At 40.7% G+C, this 20,346-nt stretch overlaps 2 protein-coding genes across 2 annotated transcripts; both read right to left on the reverse strand.

Annotated features, from left to right (window-relative positions):
* Nucleotides 1-851: 851 nt before the first annotated feature.
* Nucleotides 852-5,195, reverse strand: tigarb (TP53 induced glycolysis regulatory phosphatase b). Its single transcript, XM_037122499.1, has 6 exons — nucleotides 5,078-5,195; nucleotides 4,775-4,812; nucleotides 4,564-4,685; nucleotides 2,650-2,727; nucleotides 2,434-2,544; nucleotides 852-1,690 (listed from the first exon to the last, which is right to left on the reverse strand). Exons 1-6 carry the CDS (start codon nucleotides 5,107-5,109, stop codon nucleotides 1,262-1,264), a joined length of 810 nt encoding a protein of 269 aa, XP_036978394.1. The 5' UTR covers nucleotides 5,110-5,195; the 3' UTR covers nucleotides 852-1,261.
* A 636-nt stretch (nucleotides 5,196-5,831) lies between these two features.
* On the reverse strand, nucleotides 5,832-18,829 carry LOC119032712 (G1/S-specific cyclin-D2-like). Its single transcript, XM_037122193.1, has 5 exons — nucleotides 18,635-18,829; nucleotides 17,466-17,681; nucleotides 14,284-14,443; nucleotides 11,520-11,668; nucleotides 5,832-8,708 (listed from the first exon to the last, which is right to left on the reverse strand). Exons 1-5 carry the CDS (start codon nucleotides 18,827-18,829, stop codon nucleotides 8,544-8,546), a joined length of 885 nt encoding a protein of 294 aa, XP_036978088.1. The 3' UTR covers nucleotides 5,832-8,543.
* Nucleotides 18,830-20,346: the final 1,517 nt, after the last annotated feature.

Raw genomic sequence — 20,346 nt, forward strand, 5'->3', positions numbered from 1 at the left:
CACCCAAATCCAAAATATTTCCTGTTATATTACGTTGGAGTAGTCTTGTGCACATCCGCAGTATGATGTTGATGATGGTTCTGAATTAGAATGACATGTGGTGCCCACCTTATAACTTAAACATAATTAGTTATGATATTTGTTTTGCATGTTTGTGACCTACTGATTGAAGGTTTTGTGCAGGAGTCCTTTAAATATGACCAAAAACCACATTTTCTTTGTCACTCAGTTGAGATTAAAATGACTACAAATAGAACTCAACAAAAAATATATATATATAATTTATAAGTTATATTGTACAAGTCAAATGAGCAGCACCACTGCCAAACCTCCACTTGTGTTCCTAATCAGACCGCATCAAATCTCCCCCAAGTACTGTATTAAAGCTGTGTATAGACAGTCCTTCCAACACTTCCAGTTATATTTTGAGATGTATCAGAATAGTAGAAGTGCATTCGTTTTAATACATCACACTGTTTTAAATCTTGAGACCACAATGAGCTGCCGGGCTCAGACATTTAGAGGAGATCAAAAGTGATTATAAATAGAAAATAAAACCACCTCTGTGGAATGCTAAAGAGCCTGAGACATCTATGAACATGTAGCACTCAGCAGCATTTATACACAGATGACATTAATGACGAGTTTTTGGGTTTTGGATTGTTGCTTAGACAAAAAAGGGAATTTGAAGACATCACTGGGAATTCGTGATGAGCATTTATATTTGTTTTTGATGATCAATAAAATAATTGACAAAGCATTCATCAGATTTAACGATAATGCAAATAACTGCTAATTGCAGCCATGATATGCAATCTGATATCTATAAATGTATAAAACTCAACACACAGTCAGTGTTTTCAGGTTGTATTGCACAAGTTAAATAAGCAGCACACAGGAGACACGTCAACTTCAAAATGCCACACCTATCTACAGTGTTCAATAATACCTTAAATAGTTCTGACTTTGGTATAACATCATAAAATCAATAATAAAATAACCTATATTGAATGAAGTACAACAGTAGTGCTTACTGGCCCATAGTCAGGAGCATGATAAAATGGTCTGACAATACAGTACTGCGCAGTTACTTTGTAAAACACAATTTACTGTGTGTATTGTTGCATTCAGTTACCTGTGGTAACTCTGAGGTCTGTGCCTTTTGTTTCCCTTTAGTGTTCATGATTGTGCCTGTCAGATACTGTGTACATATGCACACAAACAGTACTTGATGCATAAATCCCCTCTCTTTCCCTCAACACTATTCAGCAGCTGTGAGGTTTTCCAGGTGTTCCTTCCTGTTGGTGAAGACGCAGCGTGCAGCTGAGAGGACCGGGCCGGAGTCGGAGCGGTTCAGAGTGAAAATGAAGCGACTGATGCCTGTGTTTGGACAGGGTGAAAACAGCTGCGACATCCTCACTCCTTCAGGCAGAGAGCACTCCAAGTCCTCTACGAGGTGCTTGACGGCTACTCGGATATAAGCCCCGTGGCTCACAGCCAGAACGTGGACCGGCACTCCCTGGAGACCGTCGTCAGCTGACGCACCCAGAGCTGAGGCAGCAGCTGCAGTATCGTTCGCAGAGTCTTCAGCCTCTGATGATACAGCAGAAGCGTCCGGTCTTGACCAACCGTGTTCGTCCAACATTTGCTTGTAAAGGACTTTGAGGAATTTTTTGAATCGCAGCCTCACCTGGAAGCAAAGTGACAGTGAACCGGAGCTAAGAGGTGAAGGTTATTTTTGTTTATTTTTCCTTTTCTTTAAGCTGGCGACAGACACCTTTCTTTTGCCTCAACTTAAAATCATGAAGTAAATAAGTTACAGTGGAATCTACAATTTTGAGCGAGTAAATAATCACAGTAATCCGTACAAAAACCGGCACACATTGTCAGTGTAGGTGTATATAACAGCCCAATCGGCAAAATGTTAGCAGATGAGGTTACAATAAAGAGATGTATGTTTTAACTTCTGTGGTTTTGCGGAAACGTACTTTGCCATCAGTAATCCTGGCAACAAGGCTAAATGTAAAACTCTACAAATCAACTGAATCAACCCCAAAAAATGTTCTGTCGCAAAACTTAAAACAAGGCCGTTCTTCTTACTTAATGCCAGGCTGACATTATTGAGATACATCACTGTCATTCAACAATGAGCACATGGAGTTACCCAGATCTATTCATCTGCATGAATTAGCTTCAAGGTTTTTCACATAACTAGTTGTAAGCGTAATAAAAAGTCGACGACACTGACATTTTTAACAGTCATTGGTCCAGAACTTGAAGCTTTAAATGCAATATGTAAAATGGCCACTAGATGATGCTGTTGTACAAGCAAAAGACTCTTGACCTTGACTTTCCATGTGGCCTTCTTCAAATTATTCACCAGCATGTTACAATCAGTTTCCAAATGATGAATGCTGACTGTGTCTGACTCACCTGGTCTAAAGTTTCTCCCCCTGGAGGGGTGTAGTCACGACATGACTGACCGGCGGCGTTGGCCATGTTCTTCAGATCCTCTTTGGGACGTCCTTCAGCAACGCCAAAACCCTGCATGATTAACACATCCGCAACTTAGAGCTCAGATAAGAAACAACTGCAGTACAACATTTAAGGTTTCATTTCTGGAAGTCGCACAAAGAAAACAGATCTTACCCTCTCTCTGAGTAACGGCTCCAAAACCATCTCCGTGCCAGAACAGTGAGTGTTGTTTCTCAGAATGATTTCAGCTGTCTGATGGAGGAAATGTATACTGGAAATTACTGACTCAAAAGTAAGTGCCAAAAGAATCTGCCGTGGTCAAACAAAAAAATCATTAATACTTCGTCAGCATCAGTGAGTCAAAGACCACAGAGACATGAATGTTCACACAACTATTTCATAACTGGAAGTTTTTTCAACATGCATCCTGTTTGTCCGCGTATTTTTCCATGAGCAGGGGAAAAGTACAGTGCATTTTACTGATTTGACACAATTATTTGTTCCTGATGGGAAATAAACAAGAAACACAAAAGGTATGACTTAACAGATTCCTGTATATATATTCAATCACTGTTTAGAAGACAAAGAGATTCATTTGCCAGTGATTTCTGAAATTAAATTATGTCAGAAACTGGTGCTTACACAAGCATAAAAATTACCTCAAGGCTGAGCTGACATTAGTGCTATTTTCAGTGTACAAGCACAAGATGAGCAGTGCACCATTATTGTAGCCTTAATATACTGTTTTACACACATCATCACACAGTGGTATTAGCGGCAAATTATCACACAACAGTTGGTTAAGATGTTGATGGTTAACGGGAAAATGTGTTAAGTCTGTCTGGAAGACATCTGCCAGGTCTGGAATCATTTTTTAGAAAAGTCACTGATGTAAGCAGCCGATCACGCGGAGTTGCCAAGGAAAACCATAGTTTTTCCCCAGTCGTACCGCGTGCCTGGCATGCACTCATGAATTGTGCCACGCTTTACATTTTTACAACGTTTTTTAGAAGTCTAACTATTTCCTTGGTGCGCCTGTTCAGCTTAAAGCACACTTTACTACGGAGCGCTTTTGATGTGGTCACGTCAGAAGCGACGAGTCTCTGAGTGAGGCTGTAGCACAGTGGTCTTTGATTCATCAGTGGTCAAGCTCATGCCCTGTAAAAGATCTCAGCGCTGTCATCATCTTTACAAACCTGATAAATCATCCTATTACGCAGTACTACATACTTAGTCTTTATCCAAACCATTTGATCCTTACACAGAAATGAGCCCTGAAGGTTTTAATGGATAAAGCTGCAAAATCCAAATCGAATCAAAGTGAAAACAAATAAAGACAAGAGACCAAAATCAGCAACATATGTTAGTCTGTCTCTAAGTATTTCCTGACTTTCCTGTTGAAGTTGTAAAACCCTAAAAATGGGTCACAAAAAAGTCTAAATTTATTTCTGAAGCACATTTACAACAACATGAATTGACCCGAGTGCTTAACAAAGACAAAGACATGAAGGTCAACAGGAGGTAATGACAGACCATTTATTCAGCCAGTGGGCTGCTGGGAATTAAAAGAACACGTCAGTAAGAGGGAGCCATGAAGTGCCTAAAAATAAGTGATAGCGCATTTATTGGGGACTATATTCAGCTGCGGATTGATATGCTTTTGGTGGTCAAGTGACTTCAATCCAAGATGGTGCATGCAGTAAAACTACAATAAGATCAACTAGAGTGCCAAAGGTTCATGGTAGTAAAGGAACACGTCACTCTGCGGCTCACTGAGGTGTTTTTATTAGTCCCTGGACAGAAGTGGAAGACTAAGATCTGACAAAGGATCAGTTCTTTGGTTTTGGTGACAAGAAAGGTATAAAATATCCCCAGACACAGCAACCAATCCACACAATCTGACACTTCAATAAACCACCTGTTTTAGACAATCTGCAGACAGCAGCAGCAGGGCAGTGATACTCCTGTCACTGTCACATAATCTGTGTGTGTGATGTCCAGACTGTAGACGACTGGTTATGTCGGGGTACTTCAGCTTCAGTGAAGCAGCAACACTGCCATAATTAAAAATGAATGAGTCTGTCTCACCTGCATGGCTCGCTGTAGGTTGCTGACAATCACATTGTTGAATGGGATGTCTCTGAGGTATTTTCCCACCGCCTCACCCTGCTGAGCACCTGTTTCTGACAGGAGCGTGTCCACACCTTGTCCTACAGAAAACAGCACAATGTTCATGAGTGTTAAACATGTCTGATCATTTCTCCTGTAATATTTTATTCGAGGACATTTAACAGCGTACCTTGAAGCAGCTTTAGCCTGTTGTACTCTGTTTCCCCACTGTGTGAAAATACAGCAATATCATTTAATTAGCTTCTTATCAACCATATCGATCCATGTCACAGAAGACAACACGTCCTGTCTTTAAATAACCAGCTCACTACACAGACTGAAGCACGATGTTCACGTTAAGTTACTCAAGTCTTTCTGTTATCACGTTCAGCCGCCATAGTTCACACAAGCTGACGGGAAACACTGTTAATGTACAATATAATCACATAGTCGATGTTATTAATCATTATCGAGCCTGGAAATCATCACTTACTGTCGTACGAGTGTTAAACTGAATGTAAACATTTTCAGCTGCGGCTCTCTCCGTGTTACTTCCTGATTCAGCTGCAGATACGTAACGTAACCCCCTTACGTCATGACGCAAAATCAAAATCGCATTGCAGAGCCACGTAAAGAAAAATTCCCAAATAATCACATTTTCTGCTGCAAATTATTATGGAATTTATTGAAGAATCTGCAATCCTAAGAATCTGAAGGCATAATATATATAACTGTATGTTTATGGAGATAACTTTTACAGACACTGTGTTATTTGTTGGCTACTTTCAGATGATTTACAGTCAGAATTGTATTTGTCTTGAATTTTAAATGAGACTGACTGACCATCGGCAGTCTTCAAGTGTCAATTCTAATAAAACAAAAAAAGCCATTTAAACTCCTTAACAACTCTTTAAATGTTCAGTTTGAATGTAGAACATTTCTTCAACTGAAAAAACAAAATCTTTTTCCATCCAACATATTAATCATATTCTTTATTCTACTATAAGTTATTGCAATGCTACCATGAACTTTATTTGCATGTTTAGTCTTTATTTTATCTGTTGCTTATTATTTAGACATGTATTCAAAACATGTACTGATTTATAGATTTCAGAGCACTTGTCACTTGGTTTCAGAGGTTATGTCGCCCTCTGGTGGTAAAAAAAGGGAACTAACTCAAAAGGGCTCAGTCCATCTCAAAATTGACACTTCTGCAGAGGCAGAGGAAAACAAATAAACCAGTCACATGATTTCAGCCAATTTATTGAGGAGAAATTGAGGTACACTGTGTGGTTGCGCATGGGGGCAGTGGGAGAGGAGTTTTGAATCACAACCACACTAAACGACGATAAAACATTTCTCGAGGTTTAAACTTCGACTGATGGGTACCTCAAAAACAAACCAATAATCCACTTTACTCCAATGAACTGATCGAAACATGCCAATGAAACTCCAACAAGGAAAAAAAAAAATACACTTTTTTTTGTCTTTCTGATACACATAACATACGGCATAGGCTGTTTTTTTAACTTAGATATATGAAATAACCTATTTTAAAGTATAGGCACTTATAACTGCTCAGTGGAAGACATTTTTTGATTTAAAACAGAAGATGCACCGTTCTTCCTCTCATCCAGACAGAAAAAAAAAAAAAAAAAGTGAAACCCGTCCAACAAATTCAGAGTGAAAATGTGATGTGAAGTTTGATGAGGTAATGCGAGATAGGCTCTCGCTCTATCCATCCAAATTAACCTGAGGTACACAAACATTACAAAGAAGCAGCAAGAATACGATAGAATATAAAGATACAAATGAAACAATAAAAGAGTAAAATATGCTAATCAAAAAAAAAACAAACAAACAAGTACTTCCAGTCCCGCACCTAACTGTGTTACGTTCCCTCCAGTACACATACAGAGAAGCAAAGAAGACTTGTTACATATACAACATTTCATAATATAGCAGCACACAAGTGAATCACATAAGGCATCTTTGTGTAAGACTGGAAAAGAAAAAAAGCTTCATAGCAGCAAGAGAATGATGTGTATAATCTAGTTTCTCACTTTGGAATTATCTCTCAAATTATACACAAAACATTTGAAAGCACAAACTTTTTTTTTTTTCTGTTTAAAGCATTTTTTTTGAAATAACATTTGGCTTTTTTGCACAACAGAACATGCATGAATACAATTTAGAAACTACATTTCTCGTTCTAAAATGTAATGAGGATTTCAAGCATTTCTGCTCACGGAGAAATTGGTTATATACAGTTTAACTGACAAACTTTCCCGCCATGTAAACCCGCCCCTACCTATGGAGAAAAAAAAACAAAACTCACAAGACAGTTTTAAAAACTTCAGTTCAGAAAGCAGTTAACAAGAAGAAGCAAAACAAGAATACAGGACACAGTATGTGTGTAACTCTTTGAAAGAACTATTGGAAGGTTTTGGCTATGAATGAACAAAAATTCAAGTAAGGTTAAATAATAGACTGAATCAAAAACAAAAAAAAAGTCTACAAGTGACTTGGCTTTTCTTAGTTTATATTCTATTACACTAGAACACCGATTATCCTATGTCTAGTCACCTGTCGGGGCGTAGCTTTCAAGACAACGTGCGTTACCCCGTGGGAATCCAGCCCAGAAAAAAAAAAAAAAAAATCAAATAACTTAAAGGAAAAAAAAAAAAGACCCTAACAACCCACTGAACTCTCCACAACCACTATCCCCTTACCATGCTTAAGGAGTGTGTTTTTAAAAGTGCATCAATATGGTTCCAAGTCGCCCACTCTCAAATAAAAAATGGTTGAAAATTGATAACAGGAGAAACTGCAGCACAACCGAACTGTCACGAGGGATTCTTCATCCTCCTGCGCACAAACATTTTATAGCTTAAAAAGTCAACTTCTTGCTGTTTCGCTATCGTTCGTCAATCCAGACTCTACCTAGTATTTCCACCGCTTTTCACATCCGTCTCTTTTCCAACAAAAACCTTGCACGAAACCCCTCGACTTGCATTCCCTCTCCTACCTGGTAAATAAAAAAAAACTTGCCAAATCTCCTTTTCCTCTGGTAACATGACTTGCAACCCGAACACTCTTAACTGCTCTCTTACATGTTGAGCAGGAACAGAACAATAATAAATGTAGCCTCGCTGAATTATAATACACGTACATATCGTCCTATCAACATACTGTACTGGTCTGTGGATCAAGACCATAGTAACTGACCTAACTATAGCCGCCGCTGCAGACCTCAAAGCCCCTCATGTCCGTCCGCTGTGAGCGGGCCCAGCCCACTCCTAGCCAACACTTTTCAGCATAAATACCAAGCAGTGCTACAGGTGCACAGTATGCTAGATAGAGAGAGGGAGCAGCTAGCTACAGTAGCGCTCCTCTGGCTGGATTATCACCTGGGTTTAAATGCCATGTACTGTATCATCAGCATTTCAAAACACTACTAGAGGAATTCTCCTGCACGAATGAGTGCGGAAATCCCAGATAAAACTGTGAATTTATAATTGCTCGCTAAAGATGATAAAAGAGTAATATAAGTAAATGCTAACTAAATATACATTTATCTATTTTTTTTGCTAGGTTGTATCAAAAGAAATAACTATATTTTATATAATTATGCTGTTTTCCTTTTTCAAGTATGAAAATATATTCAGGTTTCCATTCTGGGAAACCTAAGGCACTATCAAGTTTTCAAGAATTTACCATTTTTTAAATAGCTTGTTTGATTACATGTGGCCCGTACAGAAGGTGAGAGTGCACCCGACCGGGTATGAATGGGGCAAAACAAAAGAGAAAAACTAGGAATTTCTTATACTAAAAGTTCATCGATTGTCACGACATCAACCGTGTGGTGACTTGACGAAACAGGCAGCTCACGGCCCCTCGCTCTCGTTAGTTCATTGGTAGACAGTCATGAGCTGTGTGAGTCGGGCGGTGGTGGGAGTTCATAAGTTGACGTCCCGTACATCTGTGGGGGTGCTGGACTGGTCCTGCTGCTCTCTCGCCTTGTTGCCTGCGCTGACCCCGGTCTCCTGCCGGTACTGCTGGCCCTGCTGCAGGCTGGCGGCCAGCACACGCTCTATTTGCTCTTGGCACGCCCTCAGACAATCCTGGAACAAAAGAGTCGGACGTTGTTAGGAATACACACACACACACGCACACACATACATCTCAGTCACACCTTTGTTAGTGTTTGAATGCTTTAAGACAGGAGAGCCATTCACATACCGATGAGGCGTGAGTCTAGGTTTGTTTGCATCATGTTTGTCTGTCTTTCCTCAGTGATCGGATGTGAGGTACGTTTAATCAGGTACTGTGCTGTACTTCTGTACAATTTTGTGTTTTTTGTACTTGAGTATACTTCATATACTTTCACTTCCTTACATTTAATTGATAACTTTAGTTTCTAGTTTTTATCATTGGGATAATTTGCTTAACCTATTGACAATAAAATAAATCAATTTAAACTAAAGTTTAACAAAAAAAGATTAATATTTGCCTGCAGAAGTAAAGAACTATAAAGTGTCAAAAATTACAAATACCTCAAAGTTGTACTTGAGTAAATGTACATCCTATCCTTTCATCGTCAACTCAGCTCCAAGTCTGAATTTTTGTCAGTTTAACAGAAAAAAAATCAATATGCAGGCACTAGCGTGCAAATATCTGCATTTTTTTGACACATCTGATGTGTACGTTGTTTAACGGCTTTGGTCACATGCATGGCATACCAGCAGGGAATTATGTGTTTTGAGGTAGGTGGTCCCGTCTGCATCATGACCAGAACAATGGGTACCAGCACACTCCAATACCAACTACGTGGTGCAGGGAGGTAACATGGTGGGCAAAGAAGTCCGGTCTGACACGAGACCTGTGCATGTCTGAGATGTGCACCGGGGGGGGGATGGGATGTGTAGGGGGGGTGCAAGGCTCCTAAAAAAGCTCTGTGGTCTATCAGGGAACAGATAAGCAGATCTGAAGCTCTGGACTCCCCCTCCTCCTCCGCCACCCTTGGGTTTACAGCACGGTCAGTCCCATGCGGGGGTCTAAAGGAAATGGCTTTGACCTACTGAACCCTGACCCTCTGAGTTTGGGTGTAAAACAGAATATAGGACAGTGGGACCGGATGTTTTTGGACAACTTCTCCTGTGAAAGGCGATCCTCCCTCTCTCTCTCTTTCCCTTTCTCTCTCTCTCAGTATCCGTCTCTCTGCAGGTCTGTGTGGAAAATGTGGGAGGTCTGCCTCACTGAGCCGACTGCAGGACTCTTAAAAGAATGAACCGAGGCTCGCAAAGAGGCCAACAACATTCCTTTGAAATGTACGGATAATTGGAACCCGATGGGCTGCAGTCGGAGCGCCTGTTGTGACGGCTGGGTTGTGGGGCCCTCGTCGCCGTGGCAACGTGACCACAAGCTAAAGAGGCAACCGTGTTGTTCCTGTGGCCCATTGGCTGTGGCCTTTTTGTATTTCTAGGCATCTGAACTGGTCCTCTGGAGTAACAATGACTCATTGTGACAATATAAAGCCCACACTGGAATAAATCTGGGATAAGTAGTATTTTTTTAACGGGGTTTAAGTGATGTCAAATTGTGCATAATTGTTTGTTTTTGTCTGCCGTGACTTGTCTGATCCATTATATTTCATGAGTTATTCGAATTTAATTTCAGCTCGCAATAGAAATCCATTGTTTTTTTTATATCTCAGCCAGGGTTTACAGAACAAAACGCTCAGTATTACACTGACAGGCTGTACACAATTTCAAAGATGACGTTTGAAGTCACCAATATAATACATAAAGTCAATGCAGATCCATTCACTTCAGATGAATGTATACCAAAGCAACTAGCAATAGAAAAGTCAATTTAGATATCAAAATACTTATTGTTGCACACTGATAATCTATACAAAAGCTCATGATGGCACAAACTTTTAATGACTCAAATAATACATTGATGTTTATGGAGGCCCATTCACTCCCACTGATTTTACCTCTCCTGTATACAGAACAAAATGCTCAGTATCACCCGTTCATCAACTGTATATAATCTAAATATGATGATATTTATACTTTATGAATTGTTATGAGGTAATATAAAGGCAATAAAAGTCAATGGAGCCCCCTTTACTTACACTGAATTTATAATGTATCACCTGTATACAATACAGACTTCACTGATACTTGTTTTCAACATTGAATTACACTGTATTACATTCAAGTCTATGAAGGCCCATACACTCCCATTGTATTAATCATTCAGCTCATTACATCATTACTGCACAGTGATAAACTGTATAAAAGCTCACTTTGACATTAAATTAATAGTTTAGTTATATGTAGTGATGTATTCAATCCTAATGTTTAAGTATTTTAAAGCTCCATTCACTCCCAATTAATCTAAAATTGAGGCAATATATTAAAGCGGATGCGTTCTCATATGCTAATAAAGTCATCAGAAAAGTGTCGGTCTGCAGGTTTTTTCTGACAGCTTGAATAACTTTCTCTTGCTTCATTGGCCTTTGCTCTGGAAAAGACTCTCCTCGACTTCATTACGAACATATTCCTCCACCAGGAGGGGCACACAGCTAAGGGGGGGGAGCCATGCGAAGAAATTGCATGTGTCCTACCACAAGAATGTGGGCTCTGAGTTTTAAGAAGACATTCCCTCTGCCGCTGCTCTTTATAGCAGCAGTCTGGCTCCACAGCCAAGAGCCAAAAGCTTGCTCTCCCTCACTCTCTCCATGAAAAGTAAATAGCTTCAATCTGCCACTACTGAAGTCATCACTGTTGTTTACTAAAGGGCCTTTTATGCTGCTGTCGTGAGATGTTGCAATGATTATTATTAACAATGCATTGTTGTGTAGCACTAAAACTATTGAGTAATTACTTCTGGCAGGTCTAAGTTTCCCTCACTGTTGTACTCACCACCTCTGTGTTGGTGATTTTGGCCAGCAGGTCTGTCAGGTTGTCTCGACTCAGCCTCTGGTCAGTGTGGTCCAGCTGCAGGCCGCAGACAGCGGCTCCCATGCTGCCAGTTGCGATCATGGAAGGGGGGTTCATGGCAAGGCGGTCATCTGGTGAGGAGGAGTATTAATGTACAATTAAGCAAGCAGCAGCTTTAGGCAATAGTGGCAGACGGGAAACACATTTGTGGCTGTGACACTAAAATCAGCCCAGAGGAAGTATGAGGGGTGCAAACACCTGAATCATCTCCAACATGCAACGCCCCACAGCTGAATCTTACTTTCCCACAGTCTGAATTTCAACAGACAGAGCAGCATGGTGTAACCTGTGTGGTTTCCTTCATAGAAACTTCAGCTCTGATTAGAAAAGCAGAGTAGGAATCCTCCTACTCGCTGTGCAATGAGTTCCAGCAGGAACGACTCCCTCCGGTACATATCCAAGTCTAAAGGCTTAAGTGACAACAGGCCTGGATGGAGGAGGCGGAAGAGGAGGTACACCTCTGCGAATTTTGAGCTGGGGCTGCTTTTGAACAGCTCATGATGTGGCTGTGAATTTAACCGTCTTCCAGCTCTCGACTTGACGGTAGTTTTCATTTTATGGAAAAACCTTGAGACTATAATCACAAAGTAGGTCATGTGAATGTTAGGATTCTTCTCAAGTGGCTTTAAACGTTCCTGAGCCTTCAACAGAGATACTGAGAGAACTTGTGAGATAAGACAAGAGGTGTGGTTGGCCCCATTCCAATGACTGATATCATGCTTCATGAATGAACTTATTCAGTATGTCTACAATGACTGGTGTCTGTCAGATGAGCGTTCTGTCTCACCGGATGTGAATGTTTCATAAATACACAAGGGCATGTGGAACAAATAGCTAACTCACTAGAAAGCTAGATGGATAGATACGTGCGACTGCCTTTTGTTCCCCAGTTGACTGAACAAATATCATAACTGATACATATTTATTAATTTACAGCATTAGGAAGTGTGTTATGTTTAATTTAGGATCTAGTGGCATCTAGGAGTGATGTTGCAGACTGCAAACAAATGCACACCCCTCCCCGATGGTGGCCGCTAAAAATGTGGAAGAACAACAACAAAGACCCTCTCTGGAACATGGTGGACCAGATATAGAAGAATAATTCAAATAAACAAAAACACAACATAGTGTTGGGGTAAAACTGTTTTGCACACAAGGAGGTAAGCCCTGACATTAAAACAGCCAAAACAGCTGCTAGCTTGGTTACGTTTGTACCATTAGTGACCAGGCTAGCGTCAGAGTAGCGTGCCAATTTCAGCGTAAAGGTTGCTATCTCGTGGGTTTTTTTGCTGTTTTACAGAGGAACAGGGATTTTGAAACAACTAACTCAGCCAGTGTGGAGAAACTTAAGAGTTGGGATGTTCCCAACCCCTGGTGGTTTTTCCACTATTACAATACACAGGCTCCTTCCGGTCTCAGCACATGGATATGACCAACAGTAATCCTAAAAAAAGGCAGAGACTTGGCACGCTTGTTAAGTGTTGTACAAGTCCAACCCAGCACATAGTCCTAGCCCAGCACAAACCAGCCGTGGTGGCCTGATCGCTTTGATTAAACCCCGGGGAGCAGCCTGCCTCACTACGCCCATCTTCTCCTCCAGGGGCCAGCTGTCCATAGGAGGAGCTCCTCCATCATAAGAATAACATCTCAACTCCATATAAAACTCCAAACATTTACATTACAGCACAACCACAGCAGGCCTCTCTTTTTTCCCACTGCGGCTGCTTTGTGCTTGGTTATAACCAGCTGCTTATGAATAGCAGAGGCGACCACTGAACACACCCAATTATAAAAAAAAAAAAAAAAAAAAAAAAAGGGAAAAAAGTGTGACACTAAAATTGTGCTAAACGGGGCATGAAAGTCATTGAAGGAGCCTATGGTTCCAATAACTAACTCTAGTAAACAAGTGCTCATTGGCTGGATGTGACCACATTGACGTTTGCGAGGAATTTCACTGCACTTAAATGTCCTTCTTTGTATTATTTCCATCATTCAATTAGTAGAAAGGAGGTAGCAGATGAAAGGCTGTCTTGTGACAGCAGAGTGCTGTACATCATGTGTATTAGGTGATCCTGCGGTAGTGTTTCTGTGCAGGATATGAAAATATTAGAGGGATTCCTAGTATAGGCAAAGGAATGCCATGAAAATTCACCTCGGGAGAGGCCTAAGGGGACATCTGAGTTTGTGCTTCTCCAGAGCCTCCAGTTTATTTTGGACATGAGGCCGGGGACGGGAGGAGGAAGGAAGATCACTGCTGGATCGTTGCCCTTACTTTTTAAACCTGGAAGCTTCCCCGTCAACAAACAATACAGGGCGAGGAGAACAGGAGTTTAGCTGCACCTGAGTCATACAGCACATTGTGTGTTTGCTGGAATACAATCACTATCATTAACCGTGTGCGTGGCTTATCCAAACACTGATAGGCGTTTTCCCAGGAACTCAAGAGACAAATGGAAATGACCACTTTAAGCAGCTTTTAGCAGCTGTGAAGAAAAGCCCAGGCTGCACAGAGACTAGAAAGTGGATAAGGCAGCCAGAGGAGTATGCGGAAAGAAGAAAGAGGTCACAGATGACTCACGATGGGAGAATTTTGTGTGTGTGGGAATATTCTGGTGGATGTGGGAATAACAAGGCAGCAAAGTGAGCGTGCAAACGAGAAGAAGAGGCACATGAAAAAGACACGCACCTGTGGCACAGAGGGCAATGAATGTCTGCGTGTGTTTGCGGACCATCGCCAGCTTGTCTTTGGGAAGGGGCAGCCTGCGTATAATGTGATCTATAAAATCATTTGGGATGACTGAGGCCATGTTCCACTTCAACTTCCCCAGCACGACCAGTTCCCAGTCCTGAAAGATAGAGAGAAAAAAAGTGTTAGTCAGTTCAAATTCAGCTTCCTGGCAGAATCTACTTAGTCAGAGGGTTAAATGGCGTGCTGCCATGCCTCCATTGACCGTGAAAAAGATCACAGTCTGTCCCTATTCCCAGAGGAAATGGCTCTGTAAGAAGAGTAACATTTCTCCACTTTATCTCTCCTCGCTGTATCTTATTATCTGCATGCCTTTCTCATTCCTCGCATCCTTTGTATTCATATCGCCGGCATGTGACAAGCTTTGCCCTGCTTAGAGGCCCTGCCAATGAGACAGCTAGCCCCTTCCTTCCTGTCACAAGCCTCACACAGCTACAATGAGTTTGCACTCCACAGGCAGCAGCAGCAGCAGCAGCAGCAGCAGCAGCAGCACAGAGCTGACTCTTCATATAGTCAAAGGTGCACGCCTTTCATGATTTAATTTCCTGTGTGTTGCGTCAATCTTAACAATTGACCAATTCACCGATGGTTTAATGTTTTTCCTGTTTGGCTTTCAGTATTTTGAGTACAGGAAGCGGTGTGGAAGTGAGGAGAATGAAGAAATCAACAAGAAATCAATGTTTAAAAGGTGTGTCTGCACACAAGAGAACTATAACTGATGTAAAAATGTGTACAAATACACAAATACCTCTGACTAATCAAAAATCACACAGGCCTTCAAAAATCTAAGCACAAAATTTGGTAAGAAAACTGCGACGACAGAATGAGCTATCTATGTCATAACCAGAACCAATACAGCTCTCCATGGAGACATTTTGTACACAAGCAACAAAAACACCTTTTAAAGGTTTGTCAGATCTCCATTTGTCGTGCTATGCCAGTTTACTGTTGAGATTTTATTAGGACCGAAAGGGACTGCTGCAGTGAAGCATAAGAGTTGGTCTGTAAAGATCTGCAGCATCATTAAGTTCAATCCCTCGAGAAATAAGCCCTTGAAACGAGCAGTCAGGACTTCCGTAAGGTTGTGATGTCACAATCATACAGTCACCACCCTCAGCCACACACCCAGCACGTCCACAGCAGAGCCTCGGAGTAGAGAGAGTAGGACAGGGGAAGTTAAAAAAAATGCTGATTGTCATGTGATACACGTAGATCTGAGATAGTTCCAGGAAGTTTTTTCCCGGCAATTTGAACAAGTGAATATATAAAAGATGAACAGCGATTTATTTTTTATTGCGCTGCTGGAATTCGGGGCCGAATTCCAGAAACTGTTGAGAGGCTCAACAATCCGTCATTGCCGACGCTGGAGTGAACAGAGACAACGTGTCTCTCTCTCTGCTCAAGGGCTCTAGACCAGGGTTTTAGAAACACCAGCAGAGCTGATGAGGACACGCAGTTGGCAGTGCCTACTCAGGCCTGTAAGAGTTGACCAATCACAGAGGAAGTGGCTTTTTGGGAAGAGGCCCTTAAAGAGTCAGCAGCTAAAAATGGCCCAGACACTGTGAGAAAAATCATGTCTTTGAGCATCAAAACATCTTAAAGTTTTCTAGTAGACAGCAAGAATACTTTTATTTGCTCTTAAATGTAGCAAAAACATGAACGCTGATGAATAAATGCTGATGAATTTATGGAGATGATTCACCTGAAAAGCAAAATTAGTCAAACAAAACCACGATGCCGGCAGGGACAGGCCCCCCTCCGTCACCACACACCTATCTATTATCTAACATGCGAGCCATCATTTACATATAAGTGAGCTTCCTGTATAAAACCTTCCACACACCCCTGTATTCAACCTATTTAAGGTCGTGTTGAGATTGTTGACAGTGAGATGAGCAGGGCGGAGGTTTCGCTGTCGGTGCGCTCACTTCCTGGACAGCTGCCCCGACACCCCTGCCTCCACCCTCTTCAACTTCTCTCTTCCAGCTCAAGCGGCGGCAGCCAGCAGAGTGTTCATTACAAGGAAGAGCTGCAGCATCTTTCCTCGGCCCTTGCTGCCTTCTCTGTGCATCCTGTCAGGATATCCAGGAATCTAGAGTCTTACGACAATATGGAGCATCAAATGGGACGAATGTCATTTCCCTCAACAGCTGCAGGCAACACAGGAGGATGTATAGAGAGCATGTGGAGCTGTTTGGTTGAAATGCGAAGGCGGTCGAACCACAAACTGTAAAATGGTCTTCAACTTAGATAATTGGTTGATTTATGGATGAGTCGATCGTCAAAGTAATTTTTACGCATCGGAGTGGAGGATTTGTTGCACTTATTTAGGGACGCAACTAATGATTATTTTCTTACTCTATCTTCTATCAACTACTCAGTTCAGCTTTCCTTTTTCTTCATCTTAGCACAGAGAACTGGACATCTCAGAATCATGGAAACTAAGCAAACTTTCTTCTGATGCGGACTGAATAATACGGCAGAAAGCTCCGGGACAAGGTTTTATGCCGGGCCTTGAGTGACCGACTCAAACTGTTTGGTTTTTGGACTGTTGGTTGAACAAGCGATTTCATGATGTCAACTTTTGGCTTTTCGGACATTTTTCAGGATTTTCTAACTTTTTTATCGTCAAACACATTAATTGAGAAACTATCTGTGATAAAAATAATCATGAGTAGCAGCCAGAACATGCTCTCAAACACAACAGCTCAAAGTCTGTGTGTTGATTACTCCACCCGGGCTTTAATTATGTTTAAAAAAGTTCTTGTTCTTATAAAACCAATAAAGGGATCTACAGTACTCCCCCTGTTGAATACTCATATAAACGTGGAGAAGTTTAAGAGTTTTCTGGCTTTTTTTTTTTTTTTTAATTATCCTATACCGGATACTTCAAGATATCCAAGTTCTATGCTGCATAAGTGGCACTAGATGGCATCACACGCCTCTCCGGCCCACATGGCTGCAAAGAAAGGATGTGCCTGTATTGTGCACGGCTCCACTTATAAGGAAAATGGGATACTTCCTGTGAAACCAATATAGCTATTAGCATTATAAAAGCATCCCAAAATGTGACTCTGCATGTTTACGCTCTTGTGGATGAATGGGGCTTTTGAGATTCTTACCAGCAGTTCCCGTGGTGCGATGGAGTTGTCTGTGTACATGCAAAGTTTCTCTGCTGATAGCGGCCTGCAGTCCTTTAACTTGGAGGCCAGGAAAACGCACACGGCTCCCAGAAGCTGCAAATAATTCTTTCTCGTGGGCACCACTGCTAAAAATCTGTCCAAATAATTAATGGCTAAAGGGAAGACGTCTTCATTACTGTGCTCCTCTTCACACACCTAAAATGAGACAGAAAAGGAAAAGAAAACACATATTAGATAGACATATTTATGTAAAAGAAATGTAAAATACACACTTACTCATATGTTTTAAAGCAGAAAAAGCAGTTAAGAGACAGGGGTGGTTTTGGCTGTGTTGTTTTAAATACTGGTATTGTCTTCAGGTTAAAAGTTTAAATTACCAATTTGCATATCTCTTTTCTGAGTGAAAGCCTGCAAAGTCAGGGCAAGGCATAAACAAATTAGTTCATAGGAAGTCGTTCAGTAAAAAAAAAAAAAAAAAAAAAAAAAAAAACCGTCGCCATTCAACTTCTCTTCCTTGTTGGGGCTTGTCGCCTTTGAAAAATATGTAAAAATTAAAATATATCACTCAGGAGTATCAAAACGTGTGCACAATGTCTAAAAGACGTGCCTTAATCGTTTCCGACGGTCAAAAAGAAGTTTATCTCGCTAACACAGGGTGTTTTTATCCATTGAAATGAAAGTGGCTCTGCAAGCACGTTGCCTCACCAAAGAACAACGAGTTGAGCCGCCTTAGAAAATTAATATAAATTAGTATAAAGGAGAAATGTCGTGTTTTCGATCACGTAAATTAAGATTAACCCCCCGTCTGACGCGTGAGCTAGCTAGTTAGCATAAAACGCCACCTTTTCAGCTTTAAACCAATGTAAATATCAAGCTAGGCTATTTCTTTTTGAAGCTGAAACTTTCTTCGTGCTGGAATTTCCGACTCTCCCACGCCTTTGGTGAGTCATTCTCATTCAATTGTCAAATAGGTCAACATCCATGTTAACTGCCTACTTTTTAAGCGAAAAAAAAATATTGAAAAAAATACCCAAAACACCCAGTTTTGTGTGCGGAGAAATTAGCGTGTAAACATGCATAAAACAACCCTCATTAGCTAAAGCAGTTTAGGTTAGCCCCCCCACATCAATGCAGAAATGCCCACAAACCTCGTGCATCCAACCTGCAACCATTCGTCTCATATAAGGCTGAATATCCTTCTGGACCCGCTGGAAATATGAGCATTGAGGTAAAAACCTTTCCTCAACTGTTAATAAACTTTGCAACACTCTGTCATCATAGAGGATGTTTGGGTCAGGCTGGGCTCTCACGGCTATGTCCGACTCCAGGCAATAAAGCTCCATGACTCGGCCCCCTTCTCCCCCTCCTCTCCTGGGTTTTCTTTTTTCTTTTTCTTGGCTAAATAATTAGTAAAATAAGAGAAATAAAAAATAAATATTGTCACACTGTTGTCGACTGCGGACAGGAGGAGGAGAAGTGCCCAGGGTGAAGCATGAGGCTGAGACTGCTGGGTTTGCTCCAGTCGTGCTGCCTCTCAGTTTGCTTCTTCCTCTACGCTCCCTGCACGGCGTCAGCGCGGAGGCATCGAAGAAGACGACATCCGGTTCCAGCTTTCAGAATAAGAGCCGCAGATGGGGCGCGGAGCGTTGTCTCGCGCGTGTTGCTCTTCTAGGAACTCTTTCCGCGGCTTCCGGTCTCGTTCTTCAGCCTTCATCCGCTCCACTTTCTTAACAATAGAGGCAGACATGCGGACCGTGACGTAGGCCCCATATGCTCCACAATTGGTTTTGGAATACAACTTACATTTGTGCTGCTTTAAGATGAAACAAAGGATTAAAAAACAACATTAATCTTTTGACAAGAATTAAGTTCATTGCCAAGTAGTTTTTTTGATATACATGGAATTATCTTTAGTATTTTGGCACAGAAAGTAAGAGAAAAGAAAAAGGAAAAAGCAAGTACTGTAAAAGTTAATAATCACAAATAGAAAACTGTGAAAAAGTGACAATAAAAACATGAAAATGTTTGATGTAAATACATGTTTATGTATCTTACATGATAACTTTCTGGGGTAGTTGTTTACACTAGAAATCAAAGGACACAGCTAGTTTGTGCATTATAACCATGATCATAATAACAATGATCATCAGCAGTATTATCATTATATACATCATATAAAATATTAAATCAACATTTACAACACGTTAAATGTTAATTAGTTGCATTTGTTGTCAAAGTATCTATTGAGTGTTGATTTTATTTCATAAGCCAAAAAATAAAATACATAAAACATAAATCTGGATTTAGATGTCAGCAACTGTGCCATTTTTCATTTTGTGCCTTTTTCACTGTCCATCACTTAAATTAATTTCATTACACTTTCTGTGATTATTTAGTTTAATCTAACTTTATGTCATTTCGAAACTTACAAACTTATAGTGTGCATTTTTATTCCAATTTTCTTGTAGCTACTATTTTCTCATGAAATGGGATGAGGGTGGATCGGTTCAGGGAGGTGTATATGGGCTATAAACTCTTATGAAAATTAGAAATTACAAAACTGACTGTTTTACATTTGAACTGTTAATAATCATTTTGTTGCAATACAATACAACAATAAAAAAATTAATACATTAGATCCAAACAAGGATGACCAAAAAGCAGCCACAAAAATGTGAGGAAACTAATCAATTTAATCACATGTACTGATCAGAACAAAATACACATGATATACATTAAAACATGAATTGCATCTGACACAAACGTCATAAATAATCTATAAAAGGCACAAGTAGGAACTATTCACCATACATGAAATACCAGCCATTATCTACAGTTGGCTTATAATTCAGTCGACTCG

The sequence above is a fragment of the Acanthopagrus latus genome, chromosome 14, assembly GCF_904848185.1.
Source record: "Acanthopagrus latus isolate v.2019 chromosome 14, fAcaLat1.1, whole genome shotgun sequence".
Lineage (NCBI taxonomy): Eukaryota > Metazoa > Chordata > Actinopteri > Spariformes > Sparidae > Acanthopagrus > Acanthopagrus latus.